The 13750-nt window shown below is 37.0% G+C and overlaps 1 protein-coding gene across 1 annotated transcript; it reads right to left on the bottom strand.

The window, feature by feature from the left end:
• Positions 1-11343: 11343 nt before the first annotated feature.
• LOC132027689 (olfactory receptor 2V1-like) lies at positions 11344-12300 on the bottom strand. The gene has a single exon (XM_059416446.1). It carries the CDS (start codon positions 12298-12300, stop codon positions 11344-11346), a length of 957 nt encoding a protein of 318 aa, XP_059272429.1.
• Between the last annotated feature and the right edge of the window lie 1450 nt (positions 12301-13750).

The following is a 13750-nucleotide window of genomic DNA, read 5'->3' as shown; positions in this document are numbered from 1 at the left end:
AATACTTACCTCCTTGCTGATATTTTCTCTTTGGTCAGATATCATCCTCATACTGTTATATAGCTTTTGATACACGATTCCTTTTAGTTCTCTGAACATATCGATGATAGCTTATTTAAATTATTTTTTGGTAATTCCAAAAGGAGGACTTCCTCAGTGATCATTCTGTAAACTTTTTATTCCCTGTGACTGGTTTATGTCTCCTTATTTATTTTCATAATTAATACTTTTGGTTGGAAGCAAGAATTTTAAATAATACAGTGTGTTATAGTTGGACATCATAAGGTGTCCCTAAGGTTTACTGTTGCTGTTGTTATTGCCATTTGTTTTTGGTGACTTTCTTTGATTAATTTTGTAAAGTCTGTTTTCTTCATCATGTGCAGCCAATGACATCTCTACTCAGTGAGATCATTGGTCAGTTTAGGTCTTATAGGGTTTCTTTTAAGTGTCTAGTAATCTCCCAGTCTTTGCCATGGGCCTCAGTTTTCATGTTGGGACATGTTTTTAGTATTCGATCAGGCAGTGTACAAATCCACATCAGCCTTCACTTCCTGCTTCTGTTGTGTCTCAGTATTAGCTTAGGGCCTTCTTATGTAATTCCTCAGCAAGAACGCAGCTCTGGGAATGCACATAGCCTAGTGAGTGCACATGATCTTCGTGATTTCCAGGAATATATTAGAGCTTTTCAAAATATACTATTGATGTCTTATTCCCCACGTTTTCTTTTTAGCTATTTTGCATAGCCAATCCCCTTCCCCCCAACTATTATATATTGTTTTAAAAAGCCATGATGTTCAACAATTGCCATTTGTTTTTTTCCCTCAAATTCCCTGAGGATTATTTGTACTAGATAAGTGCTGTATCACATACAAAAACAAAAACGAAAGCAAAACCAAGAAAGTCGTGCTAGCAAGTCTTCCACAAAATCAAGAAATCAATTCACTAGCGTGAATTATCTGGGTCTGGGGATGAGACATTGTAGGAAATCCAACATTGTCTTGTTCCTCCAGTGGCTGTTCAGTTCTGGCTCTGTACCATTATCGACAGTATTGGTCTTCAAAAAGAAGAGGGGATGTAGAAAGACAAATTAAAAGTCCACAGTGTTCACTAATTTTACTGAGATTGTCTTTTTTTATTGAACATATGGTCTCCAGATTGCTGAAACCCCTTCTTATTTTCCAGAATTCTGATAAAGTTGATTGAGGAAGATTTGTCCATGTTTGTATTGCTTTTATGTAAGTGACGTTTATTTTCAGGAGTTCACTACCATTTTTTTTTAACATTATGTTACCTTCATTTTTGAGATATTTCTGCTGAATATATAATTCTTGCAATAATTAAATATATCACCCCATTCTCTTCACACCTGCAAGATTTCTACTGAGATATCAACTGATAATCTTGGCTAGCAAATTTTTCTTTATGTAATTTGAAATTATCTATTACTGCTGGTTTGCTTTGCTTTTGGTGTCTTCTGCAATTCTCACTCCTTTTGTACTATACATAATAAGCTTTTCTTCTCCCTCAGTGCTTTAATATTTTCTTTTTACCACTGATATTAAGTGATTTTTTATGATGTCCTTACAATTTTCGTTATCTTTCCCCTGATGTTTGGGGTTATTTGAGACTCTTGTGTATGTGGGTATAGTTTTTATCAAATGTTTTGTCTAACTGTATTGTTAAGGGGCACCTGAGTGTTTCAGTCATTTAAGTGTCTCTCTGCAGCTCAGGTTATGAACTCAGGGTGTGGGGATCGAGCCTGACATCTGGCTTCTTTCTCAGTGGGGGGTCTGCTTCTCCCTCTCCCTCTGCCCCCAGCTCATGTTTATGCTCCCTCTTTCTCTCTCTATCTCAAATAAATAAATGAAATCTTTAAAAATAAATGAATTATTTAATACTCTTTTTAGAACTATCAGCAGCTTCCTGTTTTGTTTTGTCTCGTTTTATTTTTGTATAATAAATGTGGTATTGGCAACAGGGTAAATATATTATTACAGGCAAAACTATTTAGTTTTTCCCTCTGGAGATAGATTTTCACTGTGGTTAGAAATTTAACATTAGCTAGACAAAAGGAGGGTCTCAGAACACTACTGTCCATTGGTCAGAAACATTTAGGCATAGAATAAATAGTGTATCTCTTTCAAACCATGGATATAGACAGTGATATGTTGGTAAAGTAGCTCTCAAGAAAAAAAGAAAAAAAAATCCTAAAGTGAAACAAACAAAAGATCCATCTGGGAATGTTTGTCAGTCCTCATGGTTTAAATATTTTTACCATAGGACAATTTTAAACTACTAATGGTTTAACAACCAACTTTCAAAATTATTGAAATTTAACACTTGGGTCTCTTGATTCAGTGTGAACCAGCTCTAGAATACTGGTAGTGGAATATGGCATATGGCATGAACTTTAGGGAAAACAAGCCAGCCATAACCTTTAACTCAATGAGAATTTCACCAAGACCTGACAGCCAGAAATCATTCAGACAACAGAGGAGTTAAGAGGGAACATTTAGTAAGATGTCAAATAAAAGAAAGTATGAGTTCTACAGCCTATTTATGATTGGTTCCTCTACTTTGAGAAGTTGGAGGTTACCTTGGAGATGGTGGTAGATAAAACTATAGCAGGGAAGGAGGTGAAATTTGCATAAAGGTGAATTAGCAGTGTTTTTCTGGTAGCAGAAACAGCTTGGATAGAAGAAGAGTGGAAGTGTGGAAACAAAGAAGTCCTTAGAGAATATTTCCGGAAAATGAAGTCTGCATTGACTAGTTTATTTCCTAGTTTTATGTCTTAACTTTATATGATTTTACCTGAAAACTTGTGGAATGAAAATTAAAAAAAAAGAAAAAAAGAAAAAATAAAGTCTATGTTTATGGGAAAGAAAACCACTGTGCGATTTTTTAAATCTTTGCAAAAAAATTATTATATAAACTTTTCATTTCTGACTCTATTAAAAATACTCAAATATTGCTAATATTTTAATTCAAATATGTGGTAATTTTCAAATATTGAAATTCAAACTTTGGATGTGTGGAAAATTCCATTTTTTTAACTGTTATTAAGTGGATGCTTGGTTCGGTTAACGTAAGAATCTAGGACTGATCTAGGTGATCTGGATCACCCTAAGAACATGATAACATAGTTTTGATGTTGGTGAGAATGATCCAGAAATGACACAAGAATGTCTACTATGCTTAAATTCCAACTTGGGAATGGACTCAATTGACAGAGACTACAGAAGACTGGATATACCAATGTACACTTGGGTTCATACTTGGTGCATGACTCAGTCTGCTGAAGCATCAGTTATGACAGCAAATTGATAACTCAGTCACTGTAACACAAATAGTTTTTATTTGCATATTGTTGGTGGTGTCATACGGATTAATTCAGAGAAATTCCAGGGATACCTGCTCAGTTGGTTAAGTGTCTGACCCTTTATTTCAGCTCATGATCTCAGGGTTGTTAGATTGAGTCCTACATTGGGCTCTGCACTGGGATTGGAGGCTGCTTAAGATTCCCTCTCTCCCTTTCTCTGTCCCTCTACCACTGTGTGCATTCTCTCTCTATCTATCTATTTCTATCTCTATAAAATTTCTGAGAAGATTCAGTATCAGATCTTCTAAAGAAAGTAACCTAGTGTTGCATTAATTAGAGGAAACATATCTGGGTGGCTCTGGTTATACAATGATGGGAGGTAATAATGCAGTTAGAAAGATGCATACAATTGACTGGATATATTGTTCGCATAATGCCAAATATCCACGTTATTGAATCATTCATCTTGTAGTGTCATACATATGCAACATTAGAAAGTTAGCTCTTAGCATTATATTGCTTAGTAAGTATGAAGATATGGTAGCACATAAAAGCTTTCTGGAGGTAAGGTATATCATTTCAGAACTGAGATTCTGGGGGGAAAATAAATTGCTTGAATTATTTGTCTATTTTCTTAACTATTAATATGGGAATTGATTAATATTAGGCATGAAAAAATTATTTTCTGATCACTAAATGACTGATAATAAAATTTAAAAAAAAAATAGCTCCAAAATGTAAACATTTGGTTATTTTACTTTGAGGGAAAAATAAAAAATACTCAATTATATTGTTTCATAAAATATATGAGAATATAAAATTTGATTCAATGAACAAAGATTTAAAAGTATTCTGTTTGTAGGGCCCCTGGGTGGCTTATTCAATTAAGCATCTGCATTCAGCTAAGGTCATGATCTAGGCTTCTGGAATTGAACTCTGAATTGTGGTTTCTGCTTAGTGGGGAGTTTGATTCTCCCTCTGTGTTCTCCCTCTTTTTTTTCCTGTCTCAAAAAAAAAATCTTTATAAATAATAATAATAAAAAAACAACAAAAAAGAAATATTCTGTTTGCAACACTTTAAAACAGAAAGGTGAGGGGCACCTGGGTGGCTCAGTGGGTTAAAGCCTCTGCCTTTCGCTCAGGTCATGATCTCCAGGTCCTGGGATCGAGCCCCGCATCGGGCTCTCTGCTCAGCAGGGAGCCTGCTTCCCCCTCTCTCTCTGTCTGCCTCTCTGCCTACTTGTGATCTCTGTCTGTCAAATAAATAAACAACATCTTAAAAAAAAAAAAAACAGAAAGGTGAGATTCGGGTGTGGGAAAGGGAAAATGACAAAAAAATTTGGAGGAAAATAAAAGAGATAACAAAGAAGGCTAAAAATAGCAATAAATTCAGAGAGGTCATTAAGAAAGGTATATTGAGGGGGGAGACAAGATGGCGGGGAAGTAGGAGGAGGCGCCATTTCAACCTGTACCCTAAAGTGAGCTGACTACCTACCAAAGAAATCCGATCACACATGAAATCAGCCTGAGATCAGAATTATACACGTCTGGATCCCTACAAGGGCAGAAGACACTAGTGGGCAGGTAAAGTGGAGTGGGGATGTAAGACTGATATCAGAATATAAACAAAAGGGGGAGGGAGCCACCAGAGGTGACCAATTGGAAAGTATTACCCCAATACGAGTGTGCCCTGGGGACCATCATTAACTTGGAATCTAGTTGAAAGCACTCAAAAATAGCAAAGGATCATGAGGGGAAATTGTGGGAATCAGGGCAGTTAGGGACAGAGGCTTAAGTCCCCAGACCCAGGACAGCCTCCCCTGGCACTGAGCCAGAGACAGTGTGGTGGAGAAACCAAGTCTTGGTCCTTGAGCCACCACCGCACCCAATAATGTTTGGGGTCTGGCTCCTGTGAGGGGCTGGGAGAGCCTCGCAAGATGGGAGAATGCCATGCTATGCTCTCACAGCCCAAAATTTACATGCCCCAGACCCTCCCCTGAGAGAGGTGTGCAAAGGCCCAGCTCGGCGCACCTAGACCCATGTCATGCTATCAGAGCCTGAGACATGCACACCTCACACCCTCCCCTGAGAGAGAGCACTCAGTGCCTGCCTGGAGCTCTCGGACCTGGAAAGACCAGGCACTCCCAGCCAGGACCAGCAAGAAAATCTCAGGTGTGATTACTGCTTGGACTTCTCTGGTGGTCTAGAACTACCCAGACAGCCACCGCTGCCATGGTTTTGGGTACAATCAGGAGATCCTGATTTCCCTGGGACCGCGACTCTGAACCTGCCATGCCAGCAGCTCTGCAGCACCCACAGGGGAGCAGACTGAGTCTTCTCTCTGATAGGGAGGTCGGGGTGCAATTTGCTTTCCTCTAAATCTCCAAAAAACAACAAAAGCTGTCAAGGCAAAACAAACAAACAAACAAACAAACAAACAAACATAAAATACTCCAGAGAACAAAAGCCAGAGAGAGAGAGGAGGAAGCAGGCTTTCTGCGGAGCAGACAGCCCAATGTGGGGCTCAATCCCAGGACACTGGGATTCTGACCTGAGCCGAAGGCAGAGGATTTAACCCACTAAGCCACACAGGTGCCCCTCATGGAACATTATAGACTGAAAATCCATATGGCAGGCCCCTCCACTACAAAACAAAACAGGAAAAAAAAAAAGATGACAAGAGAACAACCACCACTACTTCAGAGATACAGCCTTTATTATTAACTCATTCCCACTATTCTGGTTCATTTATTTATATAGATAATTATTTAACCTATTTACCATCACAGTGAGATATCCAGTACATCAAATTCCATAATAACCTTCTAACCTGAACTTTTTGATACATACACCTGTGTTTTTCTTTTGCTTTTCTATTTATTTTTATTTTTGTTTAGTTAAGTCTACTTTATTCCTTTTTTTGTTTTATTTTCTAATGTTCAAATAGAGTTAAACTTCAAGGTAGTTCCCTTTCTCCAATCAATGCTACCCCTATAGGTACACCAATTTTTAATCCCCCTTTATCTTAGTAAAGTTGATTCTTTTAACAAAGATATCAAGATATATCTAGAAAGAATCAAAATAACCTTCCTCACACACACTGAGAATTTATAACCAATTCCCATCTTTTTCTTCCACCAATGTTTCTGTGTATTTGTGTTTGTCCTGATAGTATATAAATCTTATACTTGGGGTTCTTTTTGACGAGGTTCTTCCTTTTTTTTTTTTTTTTTTTTTCTTTTATATATATATATATATATATATGCTTGTGTCATGTCATATACTTTTATCAGTCTTTGTTTGTCTGATTTTGTTTGTATACAGGCCCATTTGGGCTGAGCCTTCTATTTTATCTTTCTTTTTTTCCATCTCTCTCTCTCTTCTTTTTCTTTTCTTTTTTCTCTCATTTGGGTGGGGAATACTTATTGCTCAGGAGCGCTCCAGGGTGCACCTTGACAGCGCCACAGTCAATACATCTGGCTACATCTGTTCAGTCATCTCTCACCAAAATGACTAGGAGGCCACACAAATCCAAAAGAATAGAGAGAAAGCTCAAATTCATAAAATTATGCATGAAAAGGGCGAGATCACAACTCACACCAAGGAAGTAGAAACAATCATCAGAAGCTATTATCAATAGTTACATGCCAATAAGCTAAGACCTAGAGGAAACGGATGCACTCCCGGAAAATTATAAACTCCAAAAATTGAACCAGGAAGAAGTTAACAACCTGAATAGACCAATATCTAGTAACGAGATTGAAGCAGTGATAAAAAATCTCCCAAAAAACAAGACCCCAGGACCTGATGGATTCCCTGGGAAATTCTACCAAGTGTACAAAGAAGAAATAACACCTATTCTACTGAGGCTGTTTCAATAAATTGAAGCAGAAGGAAAACTTCCAGACTCTTTTTATGAAGCCTACATTACCTTGATTCCCAAACCAGGCAAAGACCCTACCAAAAAGGAGAATTTCAGATCAATATCACTGATGAACATAGATGCTAAGATTCTCAACAAGATCCTAGCAAACAGAATCCAACAGCACACTAAAAGGATTATCTACCATGAGCAGGTGCGATTCATCCCTGGGTTACAAGGATGGTTCAACATTCGCAAATTAATCAATTTGATAGAACAAATCACTAAGAGAAGAGAAGAGAGAAGAACCACATGGTCCTCTCAATGGATGAAGAAAAAGCATTTGACAAAATTCAGCATTCTTTCCTGATTAAAATGCTTCAAAGTATAGGGATAGAGGGAACATTCCTGAACTTTATAAAATCTCTCTATGAAAGACACACAGCAAACATCATCCTCAATGGGAAAAATCTTGCGTCCTTCCCATTGAGATCAGGAACACGACAAGGATGCCCACTCTCACCACTCTTGTTCAACATAGTATTAGAAGTCCTAACAAGAGCAATCAGACAACAATGAGAAATAAAAGGTATCCAAATGGCAATAAAGATGTCAAACTCTCTCTCTTCACAGATGACATGAAGAAAACCCAAAAGGCTCCACCGCCAAACTACTAGAACTCATATAGCAATTCAGTAACTTGGCAGGATACAAAGTCAATACACAGAAATCAGTGGCTTTTATATACACTACCAATGAAAATACAAAAAAGGAAATTAGTGAATCTATTCTATTTAATATAGCACCAAGAACCATAAGATACCTTTGAATAAACCTAGCCAAAGTGGTAAAGAATCTGTACTCGAGAATCTACAGAACACTCATGAAAGAAATTGAAGAAGACACAAAAAGATGGAAGACCATTCCATGATCTTGGATCGGAAGAATAAACATTGTTAAAGTGTCTATACTGCCAAGAGCAATATATACTTTTAATGACATTCTGATCAAAATTCCACAAGTAATTTTCAAGGAGGTGGGTCAAATAATCCTAACATTTGTATGAAATCAGAAGAGACCCTGAATTGCTAAGGAAATGTTGAAAAACATAAATAAAACTGGGGACATCACATTACCTGATTTCAAGCTATACTACAAATCTGTGATCGCCAAGACAGCATGGTACTGGAATGAAAACAGACACATAGACCAGTGGAACAGAGTAGAGAGCCCAGGAATGGACCATCAACTCTATGGTCAAATAATATTCAACAAAGCAGAAAAAATATATACAGTGGAAAAAAGACAGTCTCTTCAATAAATGGTGCTGGGAAAACTGGACAGGTATATACAGAAGAATGAAACTCGACCATTCTCTTACGCCGTACACAAAGATAAACTCAAAATGGATAAAAGACCTCAACATGAGAGAGGAATAGATCAGAATTCTAGAAGAGAACATAGGCAGCAACCTCTTTGTAATCAGCCACAGCAACTTCTTTCAAGATATGTCTCCAAAGCAAAGGAAACAAAAGCGAAAATGAACTTTTTGGACTTCATCAAGGTCAAAGGCTTCTGCTCAGCAAAAGAAACAGTCAACAAAACAAAAAGGTAACCCACAGAATTGGAGAAGATATGTGCAAATGAAAGTACAGACAAAAGGTTGATATCCAGGATCTCTAAAGAACTCCTCAAACTGTAAGGAGTGCCTTACCCCCACTCTGTCACAAGTCTTTAGTTAGTCTTATATTTTGTATTTTGAAGTGTCTCACTTCACTTATTTTCAGAAATTTAGGGAATGTTGTTGTGCTAGATAACTATATTTTCTTTTTGGGCATTTCTAGGGAAATGTTTCCAAGTATATAGGAAAGAAGTGGTTTCTCCCACATGGTTTTGTTCTCCATGAGGAGAGATTTTGACAAGACAATGGACTCTTTATTGTTGCAGAGTTGCCTTGTCTTTTTCCTAACTGCTGAGTTAGGAAAGATTCTTGGTGCAATTACTTATTGCACTTATCAGAACTCTGTTGACAAGTAGTGTGACAACTGCAACAAGCAGCAAATGAATGAGAACGTTGCCTGTAGATTTTTCTCTTTGCAGCCTTTTTTATTTAGTATCTTAAAAAAAGGAAATGAATTAAAGTCCCATTTTATCCCTGCATGGAAGAAGAGGGTACTTATGCAACTTTGTGTGAAGCCACCAGACCCTTAAAGCAACTAAGAACTATGTATCTTATTTCCTTTTTTAGCTCAAGTCCCATCCAAGTGGACTCCTACTGCTTCATCCCAGTTGTGGAAGTGACCTCTGACACAATGGTTGTTGGGATGGGACAAAACACTTTAGGTAGTTAATGAGGTGTAATAGGTTTTTTTTTCCCAATAAAACATAAGGCTTTTCCCAAAATGTGGTATCACTTCATTGGAACAAATTGAAAGCAAAATGGCCTTTGAGTACATTTTTAAACTTCTGGGTAGGACATTTACAAACCACTACCTCTATTGTTGTATTCATTGTAACAGAATGCTTATATTGGAAAGAAAACTGAAGTGCAAGGAATTCTGCTTTATTGTTAGAAATATTAAAAATAATAGAATTGTTCAAACCGGACAGCTAATACTTGAGTAAATGCTTATGGACTATTGCATATACTGGCTTAATCTCTACAAAAACATTTCTAATTTAGGGGTGACTGTCTGGCTCGGTAGGTAGAGCCTGTGACTCCTGATCTCAGGTTTATAAGCTCTCACCACACATTGGTAGAGATTCCTTAAAAAAAAAAAATAAAAAACAAAACAAAAATCAGAAATAAGCATTTCTGGTTTATACTTCACACTCAACCCACCCTGTTCTATGATTCAATTGGTATGTATATTTCTTTCTTGCACAAGTAATTTATAGTAACCATTTATTTGAATATCCTAAAACTTTGTTACTTATCCATTTTGTATATCAAAACATTTATTTCATAAAATTCTCAACATTTCTCAGATTTAAAAATAAATAATCTTTATTTTCCCTCTAGAGATTTAGGAATGACTTATGGATACATCTAATTTTCAGTTTTTTCCCAGGTATGTTTCTTATCTTCACTTCACTTTCTGGATGTTAAATAACAGTGTCTAAATAATTTTACATTGTGCTACTTCAGTCACCAAACCAAGATAATTAAAATATTATGACTATATTGGTAAATTATTAAATACTTTAGATTCAATAGCAGTGCATTTTTGTTTATATTGTCAGATATTAAGACAAGACTACTTCCAAATTTACAGAATCAGCTACATTCACTCTGTTTTCCCTTCTGCTAAAATGTGAATATTTATTCCTTTAACATTAAATGGCAAAAAGTCACTAGAATGTTTAAAATATCAAATTAATTGCAGTAATATAAGGCTGAAAATAATTAGTTCCATCACCTAATATAATTATGAATTATTAAGAGTTGAAACTAAATAACAACAACAAAAATTATTGTCTTCATATAGATTCTTTTTGATTATTGGGACAATTTCATAAAGTATTTGAAATTTTAAGTAGAATAAAGTATGTAAAATAGAATAATTTAATTGGCTTTTTGTTTAGGCCTATAATCTAGCCTCTTCTTTTAAAAGATTAAAAACCAAGAACTCAGTTTAATTCTTATCTTCATTTACAGATCTTTAGAATATGAAACATCCATGGACTTTCTGTGGTGATTGGCCTATTTCAAGGACTGAAATGGATAGATTTTCCCTTTGTAGTTAAAAAAACTATAATTAATTCAGTTCTTCTTCTTCTTCTTCTTCTTCTTCTTCTTCTTCTTCTTCTTCTTAGTGAAACTTCATTATCATTATGATCACTACTTCCACCACCTTAAGTATGAGCACTTCAACTACATCATCAACATATTTACTACCACTATCATCACTACTATCATGATCAATCATCACCAAACCTGGGTGCCTAACTCTTGAAGGTTCACAATATGAGAGCGAAGTCTAACACTTTCAAGGAAACATGAAGAAGATAAGCATGTTTCACCAGGTTTTTGTGTATATGGACAGAATCCATAAAGACAGTAGTCCCGTTGCAATTTTAAGCCTGTAAATACCAAAACTGAGACCTGAATATCTAAGTAGGGCTTATTTTGACTGAAAGAGAGGTAGGTAGTAATTGGCATTCATCTTACATTTGTGGTGTAATTTGAGGTTAGGCAGCGTCCCAACACGTTTTTCAGAGCTCCCACCACCTCCTTGTTCCTCAGACTATATATGAGGGGGTTCATCATGGGGGTGAGGATGGCACCAAGCATAAAGAGAACCTGGTCCAGCTTCGGACTGTGATAAGAAGTAGGCCTCATGTAGACCAGCATGGCTGGACCAAAGTATAGGCTCACCACAGTCAAGTGGGAGGAACAGGTGGCCAGAGCTTTATTCCTGCCCTCCACAGAGTTCATGCGGAGGACAGCAAGGAAGATGAGAGCATAAGAGGACAGGATAAAGGACAAAGGAATGAGGAGCACCACAATACTCGTCATCACTACAGCCTTCTCATAAGCAGAGATGTCCTCACAGGCCAATTTTAGGATGGCCATGACCTCACAGAGGAAATGGGAAATCTCTCTAGAACCACAGATGGGGAAATGCATAGCATATGCTGTGTGCATGAGTGATATAAGTGCACCTCCAGCCCAGGAAATGAAAGCCATCTGCAGACACACTTTCTGACTCATGATCAGGGTGTATCTCAAAGGGTTGCAAATGGCCACATAACGGTCAAAAGCCATGAGGGTGATGAGGATACACTCAGCAATTCCTAGAGTCAGGAAGAAAAAGATCTGAGTTCCACAGGCCACCTGTGATATACTTCTCTTCCCTGAGAAGAAGTCAGTTGCCATCTTTGGTACAGTGCTAGAGATTAATGTCAGATCCATAAGGGCCAGTTGGCTGAGGAGAAAGTACATGGGTGTGTGGAGGTGAGAATCCACCCAAATCAGGAATATAAGGATGGAATTTGAGGTTACAGCCACAGTGTAGATCAGAAGAATTGCAGAGACAAGGACATTGATATGTTTTATACCAGGGAAGAGACCCAAGAGGATAAAGTCCATATTTGAAGACTCATTTCTTTTATCCATGTTTCTGTCTTGTTAGAAGTAATCAACCCTGGGAACAAGCCGGATTTAAAGAAATCACAAAAATATGTTAGATTCTGTTCTCTAAGCTCTTTCATTTCTTTCATTTCTTACCATTATCAGCAGCAGCAGGTTGTGATTTTTTTTTTAATTTTCAGCATAACTGTGGTATTTCTGCAAATGACAACATTTTAGCCAATTTCATGGCTGAGTAGGGTATCTCATGTCCCTACCTATCTTCTTTACTCACAGAATGAATTGGGACAGTTAATGTTTAGGTTGCATCTATTAATGTTATCTCAGAGATAATATAACTCCTCCCCTCCTTTTTATGCCATTACTAGGAGACTCTCTTCCCCTCTCCCCCCATAGGCTCTCTCACTGCCCTATGTGAACCTTGCTTAAGTATATATGTTCCATACTCACGCAACCATACATTTTCCCATTCCACTATGTCCTATACATGGTGCTAAGTCTTACCAAGATAAAGATGAATAAAATATAATTTCTGATGTTAATGACCTTTACCCATATAGAAAAACATGACCATGGACAGGTACATATGAAAAAGTAAGAAAGGTTTTATAATGGAAGAATATGCTCATCTGTGGAAAATAAGAAAAGAATATGCAATGGGGGGAAAAAGGACAGTCTTTTCAATAAGTGGTTCTGGGAAAACTGGACAACCACATGCAGAAGAATGAAACTCAATCATTCTCTTATACCATACACAAAGTTAAACTCAAAATGGATGGAAAAACTCAAGGCAAGACAGGAATCCATCAAAATCCTAGAGAAGAACATGGACAGGAACCTCTTAGACATTGGACACAGCAACTGCTTGCAAGACACATCTCTACAGGCAAGGGAAATAAAATAAAAAATGAACTTTTGGGACCTAATCATGATAAAAAAATTTGCACAAAAAGGAAATAGTCAACAAAAGTAAGAATCAACCACGAAATCAGAAAAGATAGTTGCAAATGACATCTCAGATAAAGGGATGGTATGCAAGATCTATGAAAAACTTCTCAAATTCAACACCCAAAACACAAATAATGCAGTCAAGAAATGGTCAGAAGACAGGAACAGATACGTCTCCAAAAAAGACATACAAATGTCTAACAGATACATGCAAAAAATGTTTATTGTCATTAGTCATCAGGAAAATTCAAAGCAAAACCACAATGAGATTCCACCTTACACCAGTTAGAATGGCAAAAATTAACAAGGTAGGAAACAACAAATGTGTTTCCTACATGTGGAGGATGTGGAGAAAGGGTAACCTTCCTACACTTTTGGTGGGAATTCAAGCTGGAACAACTCTGGAAAACAATATGAAGGTTCCTGAAGATGTTAAACATAGAACTATCTTGCCACTCAAAAATTGCACTACTAGGTATAAACCCCAAAGATACAGATGTCATAAAAAGAAGGGCCATATGCATCCTAA

Source organism: Mustela nigripes, chromosome 12 (genome assembly GCF_022355385.1).
Source record: "Mustela nigripes isolate SB6536 chromosome 12, MUSNIG.SB6536, whole genome shotgun sequence".
Taxonomy (NCBI): domain Eukaryota; kingdom Metazoa; phylum Chordata; class Mammalia; order Carnivora; family Mustelidae; genus Mustela; species Mustela nigripes.
This window is presented reverse-complemented; position numbering and strand designations above follow the sequence as displayed.